The 19,939-nt window shown below is 48.0% G+C and overlaps 1 protein-coding gene across 1 annotated transcript in view; it reads left to right on the top strand.

The window, feature by feature from the left end:
* The window catches only part of SYNE2 (spectrin repeat containing nuclear envelope protein 2), a 189,921-nt gene that overhangs the window by 157,160 nt on the left and 12,822 nt on the right, over positions 1 to 19,939 (top strand). Inside the window, exons 100-105 of the mRNA XM_067295082.1 lie at positions 572 to 730; positions 1,731 to 1,897; positions 13,863 to 14,025; positions 17,577 to 17,764; positions 17,919 to 18,069; positions 18,581 to 18,763. Coding sequence (XP_067151183.1) covers positions 572 to 730; positions 1,731 to 1,897; positions 13,863 to 14,025; positions 17,577 to 17,764; positions 17,919 to 18,069; positions 18,581 to 18,763 — 1,011 coding nt within the window. The remainder of the gene's footprint in view (positions 1 to 571; positions 731 to 1,730; positions 1,898 to 13,862; positions 14,026 to 17,576; positions 17,765 to 17,918; positions 18,070 to 18,580; positions 18,764 to 19,939) is intronic.

Below are 19,939 nucleotides of genomic sequence, written 5' to 3'. Positions count from 1 at the left end.
GAAAAAGTCCACATTTTCCAAGAAAAAGGATAGATTCTTGATGCTGAGCTGTTTGGAGGTTCTGTAAGAGGAGATGAGCAAATGGGAGGAGAACAGGGAAGTATTTTAGAGATATAATTGCAGTTAGTGGTTGCGAAGTTTCTCTTACAATTACAGGAAAAACAAAAACTTACCTGGATGTTATTCATTTTGTGTTGTATATAAGACTTGATTCAATTTTATGTGGTTAATTATATATTTTATATGACTTCTTTGTTTGGCATTTTAAAGTTTTCACTAAGCAATACTTAAATTGTTGTATAACATCATTATTTATAAAGCTGTCACCCAGTTTCATTCCCCTGAAGGAGAGAATCTGCTGTTTGCTAGACAACTTCTGGCCCTGCTATCCAAAATAACACATAATAACAATCTGCTTGCTGGCTTTAGAAAGAAAGCTAGAGATATTTAATAACTGCTCCTGCAAAATGGAACACAATCAAATGTAGACTAGAAATTAGAGGGTTCATAATCTCTGGTTTCCTTCCCGAGACAGCCGTTGCCAGCGATTAACGTGTACGCTTGTCCGCAGGTATCTCTGCGTAAGCAGGAGATAGAGGACAGACTCAACGTCTGGGTTGTGTTCAATGAAAAGAATAAGGAGCTGTGCTCGTGGCTGGTGCAGATGGAAAGCAAAGTGCTGCAGACTGCGGATGTTAGCATTGAAGACATGATAGACAAGTTGCAGAAGGTAGGTAGCAGCGCAGCGTTTCTTGAATTGCGGTGTGGTAACTCGTTGTAGAGACACCAGTCCCCGTCTCTTCCTTGCCCCCGGGAAGCGACACGTGGTCTGAAAACAGCACTTACAGGCTTCTGCGAGGAGCTGAGATACTCCGTCCTCAGCTCTTATCTTCTCGATGTTCAGACTGGGAACAAAATGCAGAGCAGAAGTACCACCTGGCTGCGTTCAGGCATCGAGCGTGACGCGTATTTGTTACCGGTCTGGGGGTCGTGCACGTACGCTGCTCTCAGAGCCTCCTTCGCAGGGATCGGAGGTGTCCTGGCATGTCTCGCTGCCGTCGCCGCCTCTAGCCAGGGTCAGCCGTTATGAAAGTGCCAGTCCACAGGCAAAGGAAAGGTTGGAGGATGTGGCAGGTCTTATGTGAGCCAAATAAGGGGCTATCACAACCAAAAATGAAACCTATGGATCAAAATGGGGAATAATTCTGTGCCTTCGTGTCAGTACTCAGTCCAGTTAGTGCTTCCTGATACCTTCCTATTAGCTTGATTTAAAACAGGGCCATTTTTTGCTACAGAGCTCTTCTGTGTGGCTTGAAGGGCTCAGTATCTAATCCCAGATCTCCTCTGGATAAGAATACCAGCAAAATAAAGTCATCCTAGGCTTGAATTTGGATTCTTTCAAGGTAGCTTCATTGAAAAATTAGGTTAAATCAGGAAAGGAGGGGCAAATTTAGAATGTTAAATTGCTATTTTTAGGAGTACTTACTCCTGGCCTTTACTAGTCTTTAAGCTGCTTATTTTTTCATAGTGGCTTCATTGTGAGAGCTTTTCCATTGAGGGGGTTTTTTTTTTGTTTTTTTTTTTTAAGTGAAAGGATTTTATGTACTGATGTAGAAACCTCAGCCATCCCAAGCCAAACCTGCTTTCACATCCCACATGTGGGGAAAGAAATAGATAGTTCTGTTTGTTTTTTGCCCAGGAGTTAAGCAATGTTTGTGTGTATTTGTCAGGATTGCATGGAAGAAATAAACCTGTTCAGTGAAAATAAGCTTCACTTGAAACAAATGGGTGACCAGCTCATGAAGGTTAGCAACAAGAGCCGAGTTGCAGAAATAGATGACAAACTCAACAAAATCAATGATCGCTGGCAGCATCTCTTTGATGTCATTGGAGCACGGTAAGAAAATGATTTTCAGTGTTTTATGTGAGATAAAAGTTAGAGACCAGTGTCCTCAACCTTCAGAAACAAACAGACACAACGTTTGAATTCTTTTCAAAATTAATTGTATTATTGAAATTCAAATTTAACTTCAGTTTTGCAGGTTTTTTGTTACAAGTTTTTGCTGTATTATGACACCAAATGTCTTAATTTATCCAATGCTGGCAGGCAGGGTGTAAGAATTCATATGTAATATAATTTTAATCATGGGAGCTATGTAAAAGGAAGAGTCAAAGCAATTTCTCTGTTGTTTGTGTTGGACACAGCTTAATTTCAAGGCCGTGTGGAGGGAGTTTATTTGGGCTCTTTAGGAGAACCTCCTGTTTTAAAAGACAAGACTCTATTTCTTCCTCACATATTTGCACAGAATTTGAGGAGATCCCTGACCTGTCTGTGCAGACGGTCAGATTTATGTAATGATAATATTCCCTTTTGACCTTCAAAAGTGTATGGAATTTCCCTGAATATTAGTGCTATTTCTTTAATCATTCTTTCTTCCCTAACTACGACTGAAAGGCCATACCACGAGTTTATTTTTTAAATTCAGTATCTTCTGCATGGTGGTAACCTGGGTGGCACTACCAGGAGAAACTAAAACAAAAACTTACGTAGTCCAGGCAGTGACCTCTTCTTATTGGATTAATCATCCTTACTATACTTGAAAGAGTTAAGAACATCGTGATCAATTTAATATTAGCCTTGTTGAGCCTATCTCATTTCACCATAATCTTTGAGTTTCTACCACAACTCGGGAAGAGGATGCTGGGCTGGTCTCTTCTCCTTCCTGCATTTTTTAGCAATACAGAAATAAAAAGACCAACACAACATTAGTATCAGTCTCAACTTCTCTCCCAAGCTTTGGTTTTCCCTGTAACCCCCACGTCGCGCTCCTCTGGGCCTGGAGAAGCTCTCTCCGCTTGGTTAACGTTCGGGGCAGACGAAGTCGGTGGTTGTGCTGTGGCTATGTCGTGCCAAGTGTGCTGGATCCTAACCTGAAATTAGATCTGAATTAATGGTGACACATGAGCCGTGAATGATTAAGCAGAAGCAGCCTTCTTAGGATCTAACACCTACTTCGTCTGTAGATACGTCTTGGAACAGTTCCTCTCGCAGAGTGCCGATGGTTTATTTGTAGGAATTAATGTTTTGCTGTTATGCCAGCACTTTTTCTGTTCTTGTCTTATGGCAACATACTGTTTGCTTTTAAAACTGTTTTGTGGTCATTTATGTTTTGTTTTCTGTTAGTTATGAATCGTAACAATTCTTAAATGCAGATTAAAATGCACAGTATTTTAAAGCTCAAGTAAACATGGCACATTTCCAGTAATGTTTATGAAAATATGCTAAAGAACTGGTGGGGTATTTACAGCAATATCTGGCTCTCTGTTCAAGTAGTCTCTGCCATTAGGGCACTTGTCTGTCTACTTGGGATGTCTTAAAGCTTTACCTTCAGACAAACGTATGGTGGTGCTCTGAGGTAGGTTAGTGCACGTTTCCCTAGAGTATCAACATAGCCCCGTCATTAGGTAACTGGATTTAGCAGCTGCTAGAGAGGTGATTTGCTCCTATGTGACAATTCCTGGGTTCTCAGCCTAAAAGGCCTTTGAACATACTGGCTTCCACGTGGGATTTCCCACCAATTCTGCGTTCAGGACCAGGGTGAAGAACTGGAAGGAACTGACAGAAGGTGGTTTTAAGTGACTCCCTTGGTGGCCCAGGGCTATCAGGCAGCCCAGCGGGTTTGCTGGTCCCCTCAGACCAGTGTGTTGCAGCATTTTGCAGCATGCGTGTAGCACATCTCCCTTCTCACCTAATCCAGCTGAGATCTGGAGGGAGCTGAATTAGGCTTGAATAGATGTTCACTGAGATTTCCACCTCAGTGGTGGACTCTGGGGCACTGAAGAGGAGGTCCCACCTGTGCTTTCTGGGGGCAACCTCTCTTAACCCAGGGAGGGAGGAGCAGCATTACTGATCACAGACATGACACGAGTTGGGCCTCTTCAGGGGGGGCAAAGCAGAGCAAGGAGCCTTGGTCTGGAGATGAGATGACCTGTGAGTGGGGGTTGCAATGCCCCACACTGATAGACCCTCTCTCTCCTTTTCAGTTTGCTTTTGCGAAAGCCTTAAAATTTGTATTTAAGCAGTGCTAAAAGAGCTAGGATGCAGTTGAAAGCTGTGAGATGGCAGAATTTGGGTTGGCCCTCTTGCACGAGGGTGGTGTTGCACGGAGGGGGAGAGACTGCCGTGCTGCACAGCTGCTCCCCGTCACGGCACACCCTGACGTAGCCCCTCGCGCAGGACCCCCACTTTGTCCACTGGGGAGAATAAACGGGATGGAGCAAACGCTCCAGGGCAAGACTGCTGGAGGCCGAGGAGGTTCTTGCCATTGAGATGGGAGAATGCTACCTGGAGGGAAATTAGTAATTTCTGCAGTGGTGGAGAAGTAATCTCATCATGCCCCTGACAAAGCTACTTATAGTAACTTATTTTCACAACATCTTAGTGAATGAGGAAGGGGTTTTGCTCCTGATTTTGCAGATCTGTGGCCGTAGCAAGGAAGTTGCATATTTTCTGAGTTTTGGGTGCTGAATCCAAGACCACTTGCAGATTTTGTTTGACGAATATTGTGACTCCAGCAGGTTATTTTAAAAGCCTAACTGCCTGCTGCCTTTACTTGCACTTGAGAGTGCCCAGCACCCCACCGCCACGCTTCCCGGCCCTGGGGGGCTGGCGGTCACAGGGGCGAGGACCGAATCCCATGGTGCCTCCAGGGCAGGCCATGACATGGGCAGTGCGTAAAGCACTGAGCGATGCACTGCGTGGGAGGAGAAGGTGCGTATTGCACCTCTCCTGTTCAAAGCCTACCTCCATCCTGCGGGCTGAATCTTTCCTGCGAGCAAGTAGTGTATGATCCTGTGATTACAGACTATAAAATAATCCATACCCACAAGGGAGTCCAATCAAGATTTATAGGCACCTTTAATGCTGTCATTTCTAGTGTCTCCATGGCTGACCCTGCAGGTAACATTCATCTTTTCTGTGGGGCAGTATACGTGTGTATGTGTGTATCATATCAAAATAAAAGCAAACCAATCTCAGGCCAATCTACTCAATACGCAGCATTCCTCCTGAGAGCTTATTTCAGCGTTTTAAACCAATAAACAGCCTGGGACAGATGGGCAAATTAGGTGAGCTCTCCATTTAGTCCGTGAAGCGATTCCCTTAGTTCATGGTGACAAGCTCAGATCTGCTCAGATCTGCAGCGCTCGCAGGACTTAACACCTTCATTGTATGCGCGCGCTTGGCTCGCGCGGTGACGAAGCCCTGCCGCACGCGCTGCGGCCGGAGCGTGGCTTGGTGCACGCCGGGAAAGGTCTCCAAATGTTAATTCTCATGGGATAAAATAACCCTTAAGACATTTGCTCTCCTTTTCAGGCAGGCAAATGCATTTTTGTTCAGCCATGAAGCTATGGAGGTTCTTGTGCTTACGTCCCTGTTGGTAGAGGAAGACTACAGACGTGCTAACAGGAGGAAGAGTGCTCTGCTGGCTGTGAAAAGGGGCACAAAAAATCTCGTGCTTATTTTCTCTCATTGCCACAGCACCGTGTCAAAAGAACGGGCTGCGCGCTTGCACACACGCCCAAGCGAAGGCCTGAAGCAGCAGGAGAGCGAGCGTGCAGGCTGCACGGGGGTGGCAGGCGGCCAAAACCCGTGGAGGGGGATTTACATACCCGGCGTGCCTTGGAGCAGCGCTCCGCGGCAGCGCCTGCGTTCACCGCCGAGAGTTGCCAGGGAACCACGCTGCCGGCGCCGGCTCAGCCCCGTCCCTCTGTGTCCTTCGGTGGCCGGTCCGCCACCGCTGTTAACATCACGCTTTGCCTCCGAGCCCCGCGGGGATGGGTTTGCTTTCCAGGCTGCGGCGTGCACTGCACCTGCCTGCGGCTCGGGAGGGCGCCTGCGCGGCCTGCAGGGCTCTCGGCGGAGCCCACGGGGTGCTCGGAGGCTACCTGAGCCTTCACCGTAGCCACCGGCTTCATGGATGGCTGGCTGTGGCGGTTTTTTGGTCTGCGGGTTGGTCTCCGCAGCAAGAAAGACGGGCATTTCTGTACCTCCCGGCACCCCGTATGTCAGTCCTGCCGCTCTTCCCACTTCCGTGTGCCCCTGGAGAGGGCACGGCGTTTCCGAGCTGCCCTGACCGTGGGCACACTGCGGTGAGCTTTCCTCTTCGGTGGGTCAGGTTCGTGGCGAAAGGCACGTTTCTTGCGTGCGTCACAGGAGTCAGTTCAGATGACGGTGCCCTCCCATGCAAGCGTGCTGTCGTAGGGAAGCTGCCAAGGCAAGGCATGCCTCCTCTTTGCCTTTTTCCGCCTTTGAGCCGGGAATGAGGTCCCTCCCCTGCGTTTGCAAGCTGCTCTGCCTATTTCTTCGCCGCCGCGGCGCTTGCCCTTTGGCAGGGCCACGTGTCGGAGCGCCGTCCTACCCCGCCGCCACTGTAGCTGTGCAGACGCACCCCGACGGGTTCAAAGGTCTTTCGAACTGCTGCGGAGCGGTATTGCGTGGCAAGTGAAGCAGCGCGTGCTGGCATGAGGCCCTGGGTAAATGACACAACCGTTTGTGGCTGAATTATCCTGGTTTGTCACAGCAAAACTCTCAAAATCTCGTTCTTGCGATCGTTTCGATGCAAAAATCCGTGCAGTTGAAATCTCACTTGCAAGCTGCCTCCTTTCTTTCCTTGTTCTCCCTGTCCTTAAGGGATTACGCTTCTTTTCGGTGCAAAAGCTGTGACAGAGTTCATTATGTTATCAGGCTGGACGGTGGAGTTTATTCGGGTTATGCCGTGTGCCATCCTGCTGTCCGCCTGCTGAGTTTGGAGGGCGATTTCCCAACTTTCCGCCTCCGGTCCTCCATGGCAAATGCCTTGCAGACCCTCCCCCAAGCTGTGACCGGGTTAAAGCGTCCAGGCAACTCGAGCCCGCACCGTGGCTTTGCTGCCAGGGTCTGAACCCCTATCACGGCGAGAGGCGGCTTCTCCGGCCTCGCTCGTTCGAGCAGGGGCCGAGTACGAGCGGTCGGCAAGGAAATACAGGTCTGCCCAAGGTTACCTGAGCCCCGCGAAGCTTCTGATCTCAAAATCATTCCTTGCGTTTTTGGTGGGATTACCGTAACTTTTTTTTTCCTGCTAATATTAGCTGGGTGGGGAGTGACTTTTAATCCAAGGTCCTCCGACTTCTGCCTGTGTTTGTTTTATTTATTTATTTATTTATTTTCCCGTAACCCGTCTTCTCGGGCAGTAATGACACACGCCAATTACACCCATGTATTTTTCCCCAAACGCATGCTATCGGAAACGGAGACTGTTATTTTGCCCTCCGGCATAACACCGTGGCAGCACCGCAGGGTTAAAGGGAGGACAGGCCGGTGCATGGGGGAAGGCTTTAATTCGTGCCTAAGTAGCTGTGCTGTAATCGCAAGGGTGCGAGCGGGCGCGGGGATGCACGCTCCCGCGTTTCGGGGCGGGCTGCGGGTTGACCCTGGCGCCGCGGCTGCTCCCTCGCGCGTGCGGGGGCACGAGCCGAGCATCGAATCCACCTTTTGGGTTTCGCAGCCTCCCGTCTGCCGCCGGGCTGCCGCCAGCCGGCTGCCGATTCCCTCGTGTCGGGGGGTGTGGGGGGGGGGGGGGGGAAGCGCTCCCGGTTTGGGGGTTTTGCTGCTGCTGCTGCTGCTGCTGCGAGGAGCGATGCGGCCGTTCGCCAGGTAAATCCCACCCCGCGGCGCGGCGTGCCCGGTGCGGGGGGCGAGGGGAGGCCGGGCGAGCCTCCCCCGGGCGGGATGCTACCGCGGCGGATAAATAGGGCGCACGGGCGGAGGAGGGGTTTCCTCCTCCTCCTCCTCCTCCTCCTCCGCGCGTGGCGCGGCCCCTCGCCGCCCCGCCGGGGATTCGCGAGCGCCCAGGAATGGTTTTCCCTGGCGAGCCGTAAGTGCCATCTTGGCCGGGCGGTGGGCCGGGGCGCGTTTCGGCCGGCCGGCGGTGGGGGAAGGCGCCGCGGCGGCCGCCAGCGAGCGAGCGAGCGCGCAGTGCCGGGGAGGAGGAGGTGGAGGAGGAGGAGGAGGAGGAGGGAGACGCGGCCCTTCAGCGGGGGGCTGAAACGGGCCGTGCGGCTGGCGGCCCCGAGGCGGGGGGCATCAGGGGGCCGCCACTCCACCCTGCCCTCCGCGGGCACAGGGTCTCCGGGTCGGCGGCTCTGCAGAGGGATCCCCGGGGGGGGGGTTGCATCAAGGCCCAAATTTGCCTCTGACGCCGCCCCCCGGAGCTGCGTCCTTTATCCCTCGCACGCTTAAGCTCCCGAACAAAGGTTTCCCCTTTTTGCGCATCCCGGAAAGTCGGTCGTAATCCCCCTCAGCTGGCAGGGCAGTGTCGGCTCATCCTCTGCTTTAAATAGACGCACGCAGTGTCTTTCGCTGCCTGGCTAGCGTGACGCTTGTGCAGATGGACGAGGCGTCAGGACGGTTCCCGTTTCTTGGGGCGTTATCGGTGACAGCTCGCGCTGTCCGGCGCCTCTGCCCGCAGCGCTGGCAGCCGGCGGGATGCACCTGGCAGGCATTTTGCAGAGCCTCGGGTTTGCGTGAGCGCGTTTCGGGCAGCCTGGGAGCCAGACGCTGCCTGAGCGGTAACTGCTGAACGCTGCTTGTCTGGGGGCGTTCAGCCTGAAACGGCCTCACGCGTTTCTCCTGTAACCCAATACCGGTGTTAACCGGCAGCTTCAGCAGGGGCCCGTTAAGTCCCGTACCCAGTTCGGGTCAGGGCAGTCGGTCCTGCTGCTCACTTTTGCAGCCAGCTTTTGGTCGTAATCTACTAGTTCTGTTCTGTCTTTTTCTGCCACTTATATTTTGATGTAAAGGTTAAGATGTTTAGAAACTGGCTTTGCTGGGCTTATCCCATGCGCCTAATGCATGTGTCTACACACTCCTTTGAATCAGGAAATAATTAAGTTGGGCCCACTGCAAAGTATATGAGTTGTTTGAGTTTGTTGGTCTTTTTATGGTGATGGTGATATTTGTTGGGGTTTTTTGGATTTTTTTTTTCTTGGTCTGTTGTCATTGGGAAGTGAACTGTGTATCGCTAGGCCTTTATCCAGTAAATGCTAAGTTTTGCCTGTGTGACCAAATAACGTGAGAATCATATTCTGTAGAGGAATTCAATTATTTATGGTGTTACCCCCTTTTGCCCTCTAGGTAACTGGGAGAAGCTCATATCCTCTAATGAACTTTTACAGCTATTAATGCAATGGATGTTGGGTGACTGGACTCAACAGATGTTGGGTGATTGGTCACCTGGTCACAGGGCAGCTTCTGCCCCAGGCTTGGTGGCTTGCAAAGCCCTACTCAGCTCCAAGGAGATCTGTCTTTCAGGACAAATGGCCCTCTCGGGCTGCATCTCAAAAGTGTTTACAAGGTTTCTTTTCTGCAAACAGCAGATAGTTTGCAAGAATACTTGCAACTAGGCAAGCTGAACGTGGTCGTTGCAAATATGTGACTTTTATGGGGATAGGTAGTCTTTTTTTACGTTATTCTTTGAGCTGTAGTTGGAGAAATGACAGTTCCCTTTGACTCCTGTGCATCTGTTGGGGATGCCCAGCTTTCTCATCGTCTCACCTGTTTCTTCATAGTAGAGCCCCACCCTTTATTTTGGGCTTTGTGTGTCTTGACTGTAGCAAGAAAAATCAGTCATCATGAACATCTGGAGAAGACTGCCTTCCTATTTAGTCACTGCACTACTATGAACTTTTATTAGGTTTTTGTTTTTCTCTGGCTGTTTAGTGCAAGGTTGAGATTAATGACGCAGAGCATTAAGGGTGGTTAGACTGACAAATGTCATATTCTCTCCAGAATATGTAACAATTAAATTACTTAATTACATTGGTGCATCTGTAATGGCAACTGCTAGAAAGTAAATACAAGCTCACAGTACCACAGTGATGCTGTCTTTGGGACTGTTGCTAGTAACACTAGCAGATACAGCCCCATATATGTAGGGTAATACTTGTATCTTGAATTTTAGAGTGGTTTCTAAGCCAAAATAATATTAATAATGTTTTTCCTGAAAAAAACACTTGGATTCTAAAGCTATTGCTTTTCTTATTTATTGAATGTGCTGTCAATCATAAAGATGTTTAATTATAATCTACTCTGCCTGGATTTTGCTTTGGACCTCCTTGTCTGTATTCACCTACTTGTCATCCAGCATGTAGACTGAAGAAAGATGGCTTGTAACCCACAATTTTTTTTTATAATGCAACCTCAAGATAGGGAAGCAGGTGGATGCAGACGGAAAAGGGAGGAAGGAAGCACAGAGACAGTACTGAGCACAGCACGGTAAGCTGCGGTGCCAACAAGTAAGCTGTGGCCTAGGATGGTTCCAACATGTGTGTGTCTTGCAAAAAGCCAGACACATTTCCAGAGCACTAGTTCAAGACAGCAGTGGTTACCTTTGCAGGGGAACAGTCCTGCCTTTCCCATGGGAAAAGTCAGTGGTGCATAGCAGGCTTGCCAAGTGGAGCAAGTTTTCAAGAGGTCTCTGTTGCAGTCTTCTGGGTGGACAGATTTGTGTGTGGCAGGCATTGACAGCAGGCATGGTCCACAGGACTGTACTCCCTCTAATAGGAGGGGTAGATCAGGTGGCTTATTTGGGGGGAATCAGACCTGGGGAACATAACAGAGTATGCAAAGAATAAATTGCCACTGAACATAGTCGGGATCAGTGCAATGATCTAGCCTTCCTTTCCTTGCAATTGGCCTGAAGCAGTGCAGAATTAACCGTGCAACCATGTACGTGTTTGGCTCAAACTCTTCCTCAAGCCTGGTGCTTCTAGTGGTTCCTCCCTTCAGTGCTCCATGCAGAGCCTGCATCATCCTATCTCTCCAAGGAGAAGTGCTCCCATGTCACCTGTATGGGGTGAGCCTGTGCCCTGGGGGCCAGCAGGACATGCTGAGCATTATAACTAACTGGAACAAAATTGGCTGGTGGGACAGGAGCAGGGCAGAGAGTGGAAGGAGAATGAGGTCTTCTGGGTATGCTGCTGCCAGTCCATGATAGCATGAGAAAATGCTGTTCAGTTACCAGAATGTGACATGTTCACTGAGTACCACTTACTGGAAGCAGGACCAGGAGCAGGAGGATTGGTACAGCTGTTTGCTGGGGAGCTAGATGCCTTCTGCATACAGGGTTGAACTTCGGAGCAGAGGTCTGAAAACAGCTCGTTAAAGAAAGCCAGAGCAGCTAAACAGTTCTGTCATCCGCTGGCTTCCTCCATAACTGTATCTCTGTATCAACTGCAGAAGTGGAAAGCACCATCAGTGCGGAGGGGCAGAGGCAGCTGCTTTGCACTTTACACCAGTGTTGGTGGCTTTGTGGGTGCAAGGCAGCAACAAGGTGGACCACAGATTTGGGCCAAATCCTTCAGGGTGGCTTGTAGGGTTGCACCAACCATGCAAGACTAATTCATGTTTTGCAGAGTTTCTAAATACATGCCAGGAGTCCTGGTGCAGGACTGTGCTTTTCTCACCTGCACATTCTTGTCCTGGTTCTTGCCCTCCTCATAAAATAACTGAAAGTGCTGTCTGGCCCTTTTGGGCCAAGAGGTGGGGAAATCTGCTTCCTGTGCTGCTAATCTGTATGAAGACCAAAATTTGTTGGCCTTACTCTGTACCTTCACAGTAACCAGTAGGGACTGAACAAGGACAGCAGGATCTTTCCCACATATCCTCCATAAGTGCTTTACCTTCAATCAAGAGTGTCTAGCTGATGTACGTGACCTGCTTGATTACCTTAAGATTGCTAATAAGATCAGTTGCTGCTTAAAAGGTGGCATATTCACGTGGATTAGCTGTCCTGCATGTTTCCTGTCATTGTATCATATCCTAGAACAGGCAGCTGCAAAAGCCACTCAACCCCAGGCAGTTTGGACCCCTCTCCTCTAAAGCTGGTTGGGACAGTTGACAGCCAGGCAGGAGAGTGGACCAAGAAACTCCTCATTCTTCTTGCAGAGGGGCAGGTCCTTTGCATGAAGCCTCCAGATACCCTGCCAGGACACTCCTACCTTGGTGTAATCTGGCCCTGCATGCACCAGATGAGATTACACACACACACACACACACGCACGCCTGCCTTGGTCCCAGCTTGCACAATTCTGCTGTAGCCAAGTAAGTTAGCGCTCATCTCTGACCTCCCGACGGCCTCTGCATTTTGGGACATTCGGTGATCCCCTTGTTCAAGCTGCCCTTCCAGTCCTAGCTACTGGTTTTGTTTAGCTGCTGATGGTTCCCTGCAGGGTTGGCAAATAGATGAGGGCAGCTAATAAACGGGAAAGGTTTGGGCCTTTTCATCATGAGTGCTTTGACTTTTTGCACTGTGCTTAATTTAGATAATGAGGCTCAGCTGCGTAATTGCTAGACCAGACAGTTGTTCATGATTTCATTCAGAAATTTGCTTTTTTTTTTTTTTCCCCCCCCTCTTAATCCTGTGCAAGGTGATCTGCCAATCACAGAAGAAAAGATGGTCCTTGCCCCGGAGACAAGGACACAGGGATGAAATGAGGCAGCAGAAGGATGCAAGCAGCCAGGATGGATAGTATGGGGAATCGATGCTGGCTAAGAAACAGCTTCTCACTGGGACAGGGGCGGAAGCATTTCACCTGACATTAGTGTCTGCGGTGTTGAAGTTTATATTTGTGGTAGTTATCTAGACCACTGGAGTTCATGGAGAGAAAATGGTGCTTTTAGTTCATCTCATCTTGTAAGCTGGATGTTTGACAGGTCTGATGAAAATCAGCATCTAGATTTTTCTTTCTCCGTTTACTCCAAAGGTTTAGATGATGAGCTCTGATGTCAGTCTGAAGTAAGGAGAGATGAATGCCACCCTGGTGTTGGGCTTTTTAGTAATTTTTGTTGGAAATTGCAATAAATGTGAATTTCAAGGAGAGACTGGAGAGCAGTGAGGTGGTTTAACAGATGTTCCTCCAACACATGAGGACAGATTTGCCAAAACGTACAAACATGCTGCTTGGATAATTTGAGAGGCTGAAGAAGGCTGGTCTTATGGGCTGATAAGGGATTTTGACAAGGGCATATGCTGTGAAGGCTGGAAATAAAGACAAGGTTTGCCTGTGCTTTGAGAGCTGTGCTACCAAGAGCTGTAAGGGCAGTAAATGGTCTCAGCAGTTCATTTGCCTGTCTGCTGTACCACTCGCCCTAGCTGTTGGATATTCTCCCTCTTCCACATCCTTCTTTTCATTTTCACCCACCAGGAGAGTCTGGCACCTCTCTACACATTTCAGCGTGTTGTTTAGAAGAGCTTTTAATGTCATTGTAGTGCTGTAAGGCTACAGCTGCCGTTGCTCAGGCCTTCTCCTCTCCTGTCCAAATCCGTGTGCCTGCTCCCAAGGTGTTGGACCTGTCGTCTGGGCATGATCCTGCCCCGCTGGCTGAGCGCTGCCTTGCTCAGCAGGGCTTGGTGGTCAATGAAGAAACCATTCAACGTCATTCGTGGTAGGAGAATCGGGCCCTTAGAGGGTCTCTGAAAATCCATGTTAGTTTAACTGAGGCATGTTTCAGTGCAAACGCCCACTTAGACAAATGTCCAGGAATTGCCTGAAGATCTCACTTGCAGATGAATGAGACTACAAAAATTCACTCTGCTCATTTAGTTTCATTAAATAATTCACACAGGACCTTCCTGCAATTGTAGAGCAGAGACCTGCTGGGCCAATTTAGGTAGATTTTGCCTAAAACATGGCTCTGATTTACAGACAACAGCTTGGTGTGACAGTAAGTGCTACATAAATCCGTGTCTGTCATCACCTCCTGCTAACATCATTTCCACTGATTACAGATCTTTGTAACAAAATATTCTTCCTGGTTTCTTTAGGGTGAAGAAACTGAAGGAAACCTTTGCTTTTATACAACTGTTGGACAAAAACATGAGTAACCTTCGCACCTGGCTGGCCCGCATTGAGTCTGAGCTTTCCAAGCCTGTTGTTTACGACATATGTGATGACCAAGAAATCCAGAAGAGACTGGCAGAGCAGCAGGTGGGAAATGAGAGCAGCCAAAGTAAATGAGCTAAAATGTTGCTGATTACAATGGGTCCTGGTTTAAAATCACCTATTTCTTTTCTTTAACCAGGACTTCTAACTGCATTTCACTGCATTTTCCTGCCAAGGCACTTTACAGGGAAACATTTGGTTTATTTGATTGCTGTAATTTCAGTATTGTTAGTGTTGATTTGCAGCATTTTTGATAGTTTTTACTTGGTTAAGCACAACAGATATCTTAAGGGCTAGACAGGGATGCAGGCAGCGGGCTAAATCCACGAGGATGACTTAGGCTCAGCACTGCAGGGCCTGAATGCTGGGTCTTCTACAAACTGGCTGTGATGGATTTAAGTGCAGTGATTTGATGCATTGCCCTTGCTAGCTCACTCCTCTTCCCCCTCCTTGCCAAGAGCAAAGCGGGCTTGGCCGAAAAGGATGTTTGTTTGAGCTTTGGAGGGGGGACTTGTGCAAACACACCTTTGACTGAGGCCTGATCCAGGAGACAGGCTCTGAACATCCCCTCAGGGTTGGGTGAGATGGTGCGTGAATCCTGCTGAGGCATAAGCATGACCCAGCCAAGCCCTATCAGACCTTGGTTGAGTGCGTGTAGGCATTTCACTGAGAGAGCAGCTGAGTGGGGGGATCCTAAGGATCTATGTGGATTTTAAGCACTGAAGATGGCAAGGACTGGATCCAGCTGAACTTGCCAGCTGTGCCAGCCAAATAGAAGTGTGGGATGAGATGGATAGTCCTGGAGTAAATTTCTCTCTGCAGCAGCTAGAGAAGGAAAAGGAGCTTCTCTGAGGCACCAAGTGTCGTGAGGCTTGCTGGTGGCATGCATAACCTGTGTCACTCCTTGCTCAGGGCTGTGCTTTGAATCTGCACAGGCTCAAAGTGGGGTGTCCCTGGGTGCGCTGAGAATCACCACTGCTGTAAAACAGAGCTCCAGAGACTGTCCTCTAGCCACTGGGATAAACTGCAATATTTGCCCTAAAACTGAGCATCAAGAATAAACTATCAAGTGCGGAAGCTTTACAGCATCTGCCCTTAAAGAACACATAGGGGTGGGTAACCCGTCCCTTCCTCTCTCCCACCAGCCCCTGCTTTTGTCTGAGAAAAAAACCCTGAGGGACGCAGACCTGAGGGCTGCCTTCTCCCTCTGCGAGAGCTGAGCACCGCGCGGCCCCAGCGGCCCCATAAAGGCCAGCTCCTCCTCGGCAGGAGGTGGTCAAACACCAGAAACTTTGACTCCCAGCATCTAATGGTTTCACCTGCAATGCAAATGGTCACGCAAACGACAAGGGAATATTTTCTCCTCATTGAAACCTTGTGCATTCTCAAAGGCCGTGATAAATTACGCCAGGCAAAGACATGGAGCACAGAAGAATTGTGTCCCAACTAATTTATTTTTACTGCAAGCATTCAAGCTGCAGCTTGCTGGAGAGACATTGTTTGCTCCTCAGAGCTGCTCACTGCCTTGTTGTTTGGGTTCTGTTTCAAACAACAGACCTTAGGGCACCTCTAGTCTCCTTCTACCATAAGCTTTAAGGAGGCTGGATATGAGAAGTCTGTGCTGACAAAAAAGACCACAGTAAAAAAAAGCCTCTTTTGCTCAGCTTTAGCAAAACCCTCGTCTGAATGCAACAAGTGAAGAGATCTTCCCTGGGTTTATCTCAACAATTGCTTTGACAAGTGTGGAGTGATGGTGAGAAATATGCCTCACAGGCTGCTTTTGCGTGACATCTGTGACTGGAGGTGTTTTACCTGTTTTGTCTTGAACAATGAAGCTTGAAAAGTGTTGGGCACCCAGAGACTTTTATGGCGTGCTTGTTCAGTTAAAGGCTAGCGATTTGAAACGCAAATAATACTCAGTTTGAAATCTAAAAGCTGTTTGCGGGAGAAGTCTAGCATCGCGTAGTCTGTTTAAGCTCGCTGAGCAATGTTGTGCGGAGCTGATGGAAAAGTACCTGTGGGGGCCAACGTACGGTCTTGGCCCCGTTATTTAGTACGTGGCGTTTGTCTCCTGCCCTAACGCAGGTAGGTCTTTGGGAATAAGCAGCTTTGATAGCAGCGACTGTTCTGCCTGGCATCATTGCGTGAACCCAGGCATGACCGAAAGTGATGAGATAGTGTCAGCAAGAGCGCACGGTGCAAATAAGGGGGATTATAAAATCTGTGGAACAGATTCTTGTTTTCTCCAACGTAGCTGTAAATCCAGGGCGATTTCACTGAAATCAGAAGAGTCTCTCCAGGTAACAGTAGCGGGGTAGAGCCTGCTCCAAGAAGTAGAGCCCATGTTAAAAAGACACTGCTGCCTCTCGCTTAAAAAACAGCTGTGAATCGTTAATAAGCTGTTAAAAATGATGTTGGGTCTGCTTCTGGCAGCCTCTCGTCTAAGTAAAGATTTGGGCTTTTACTTCCCATAAAGCTGCAGATTACCACAAATCCCACAAGCCAAATTTTGACTATTTATGGCTCAGCCCTTCTTTCAGGTACACATATAAATACCACTGGAGCCTGCCAGTGGGTGGTACTCAACTCCTTGCAACTTACTGATTTCTGCAAAGATCGTCCCTCAGCTCCGTCTGGGTTTCCTACAAGCAGTGTGTCTTTTTTAAGTCTAGAGCAAAACTAATTCTTCTTTATCCGTTCACTAAAATCAGTAATACCATTCAGTGAGAGTTCCTGTTTGCTCTTGTCAGTAAAATACATTTTCTTTTTTGGCGTTTTCTGGAGTAATTCCAGCAAATTCACTGCATCCTTCATTGGGGAAGCCAAGAATGGGTTGAAATAATGGAAATGTAGTGGACATAGTCATTTCATTAACATTCACAGTTGGTAATATTGCATAGAGCTGCTTTTTCAATTAGAAACATTTAGATAAGGCTTTCTTTTTCTCCTCTTCACTTAAATTGACTTTATCAATAGTTACATGCGCAGAATGAGGGGGTAGAATATGATGGAGATGCAAGCTGCGGAAAAGAAACATGTAGTGTAGATTAGACAAAGGGTTTTTGCCAGGCCCTTTGAAGTAGTTTGTTAAAACAGGAGGTCTAGAAGGGGGAATAAGAGTAGTAGCGCAACACTGACTCTGCGTATGCTGTGCTCTGCAGTTTGTGATACCAGCTTGTGATCACGTAATCATTAAAATACAGGAGCTGGGCTGTGAATTCTTGGTCAAGTCTTAAAGTGGCATATGAGACACTGTCAACTAGTACTGTCAAAATCAGTAAGTGTGTGTTTACAGTGTGTGTAAGGTTTGGATTCTGGATGCACGTTAAAATTGTTCAGACTGTTAATGAAAAGATTGAACTTCTGCTGGGAAACCAGAGCTGGACGATCCCCTCTTGCATGGCAGTTCCCTGTCCTGTCCTGTCAGCCTGTCATCTGCACAGCTCATCCTGCAAGCCTGTTCTCTAAAGCTAAATAAGCTTTTACTGACACACAAATTGTTCTTTCCCTATCCACTGCAGCATTTTGAAAGGGTATGTCTGAAGCCTAGCCGTACACATTGCCTTCCACTGAAACTCTTCTTTTCCCCATCACAGGATCTGCAACGAGACATAGAACAACACACTGCTGGGGTGGAATCCGTATTTAATATCTGTGAAGTCCTGCTGCATGATTCAGATGCGTGTGCTAATGAGACAGAGTGTGACTCCATCCAGCAGACTACCAGGAGTTTGGACAGACGGTGGAGAAACATTTGTGCCATGTCTATGGAGAGACGAATGAAGTGAGTCTCTTTTTCTGACCCTTCCTAGAGAAGTCTGTCGCAGCACTTTGAAGAAACACTGTTGCTTTTGCCACAAACTGAATATTGAAGAAGAAATGCAAAATGAATGGTAAGCTTGTGATAAAACTCTTCCATTTTTGCATCTCCTTCTCAGAATTGAGGAAACCTGGCGCCTGTGGCAGAGGTTTTTGGATGACTATTCACGCTTCGAGGATTGGCTAAAATCAGCTGAAAGGACGGCAGCTAACCCCCATTCTTCAGAGGTTCTGTACACACATGCAAAGGAGGAGCTGAAGAAGTTTGAGGTGAATTCTTTAGCTTTAGTTTGTTATGCTCATCAGCAGGCTGAATGATCAGGTTGCTGAATACTTATTGTCTGTGTGAAACTCCTGGGTCTCTGAAAGACATTCGGCTGTTTGGAAGTGGTGGTACAGGGAACATAAATAATGGGTGCACGGCTGCTAGGCAGCTAACTGATTCATTTGCCTCCAGAATTTTTGTATGTAGAGAATCCAATACTCAGAACTGACAAGATACTGCTTGTAAGTTAAAAATTTGCTATCTACAGGCAGGACACCCCTGTGGGCTGATTTTCTATTTTTTTCCTTTGTTTTCCTAATGAGCTAAATCTGAGCAGGGAGAGTTGATTTTGATGATTTAAAATATGGGGCCTTCTCTGGATTTAATTTTGAAGATGCTGTAAAGTCTGTTTTTTGAGGGGAAGGGGCGTCATCATCTCTCTTGATAGATAGATAGTATCACACCGATCCTTTCTCTTATGGGCAAGGGATGCGAGTTTGTCAGTTTGCCTTGCAGGCTTTCCAACGGCAAATCCATGAACGACTCACTCAGTTGGAGCTGATCAATAAGCAGTATAGACGCCTCGCCCGTGAGAACCGCACCGACTCAGCCAGCAAGCTGAAACAGATGGTACATGAGGGCAACCAGCGCTGGGATAACCTTCAGAAACGAGTCGCTGCCATTCTGAGGAGACTCAAGGTAATTGCGTGGTGGGGTGAGAGACAGTGAGCAGTTCTTACAGGTTCCTACAGGAATTACCAAGGGCAAAACACATACTCGAGCAAGCATCTTGTGCTGGTTTGTGTTCCAGCCTTAGTGGACTTGAGTTACCAATGTGGGAGAGCAGCTTTGAAAGAGATCGCTGAGTGTATGACATAAATATGTCCTTGACGAAGGGGTTCCTGTTAACCAAAGAAGCATAGGTAAAGAATGGCTGCAAATGTTGGAAGGTGCGTTGTAGGCATGACTTCCTACTCCACTTCTCTACTCTAGCCCTGTCATGGCTGGATGCCTTCCTGCACTTGCATCTTTCCATAAATGAGAGGCAGAGAGAACAAATGCAGAAATGGAGTTGACAGCGCAGATCTGCTTAACGCCAAGTTATAATTTACCTGCAAGGCTTTAACCATGGAGATGCGATGGAGGGACATGCCGCTGTCCCTGCCTTGTGCTGCGCTCCGTGCCTGACGGAGGAATGCTCTCGAAGGGTTTATTTGTGACACTTCAGAGAGCTGTACTGCTGCTGAGGGTGGTTTTTCTCTAGTCTAGTTAAACCGATTTCTGAGCAGATTTCCTGTGCTGTGCAGTAGGAGAAACTTGCTGCTGCCTGATTTTTAAATAAAGCAGGGCTTTAAGTATAGCAGGGCTACAAGCAATTGACAGGGAAAATTATTAGGTCCCAGAAGCCAGTGGGTGAGGCTGTGAGATAAGTGAAGGGGGCTGAGCCGTGCAGTTAGGAGCTGTCATGTTTGGGATGTTATATAATCTCCTTCCTGAACAGTAAATCCACTGAGGAGATTTGTGCAGCACTGAGAGCTGCACTTCTGTTGATGCTTTTTGCAGGAGATGGCAGCAGAGGGAACATCTCCTGCCTTCCATGCCAAGTGGTGCATTAATTACACTTGCGTGGATATCCACTTTCCAGCCTCTCCATCGTTTTACTGATTTTAATGCCATAGCTTTAATTACCTGAGTTTAATTAGAGATGGGGCTGGCTTCCTTTGTCTAATGTTTTTCTAAATTTAAAACAAATAAGATACTTAAACCTGAGCCTCAATGACTGTTGCAGTGGTATAATGATGTGGGAGAAGGTATATTTGTTATGCAGTGTGGAAGCAAGAATATCATTTTATATAAGCATCCCCTGCTGTTGAA

This window comes from Apteryx mantelli, chromosome 4, assembly GCF_036417845.1.
Source record: "Apteryx mantelli isolate bAptMan1 chromosome 4, bAptMan1.hap1, whole genome shotgun sequence".
NCBI classification, from domain to species: Eukaryota; Metazoa; Chordata; class Aves; order Apterygiformes; family Apterygidae; genus Apteryx; species Apteryx mantelli.
Note: the sequence above shows the minus strand (reverse complement) of the source record. Positions and strands in the feature narration are given on the sequence as shown.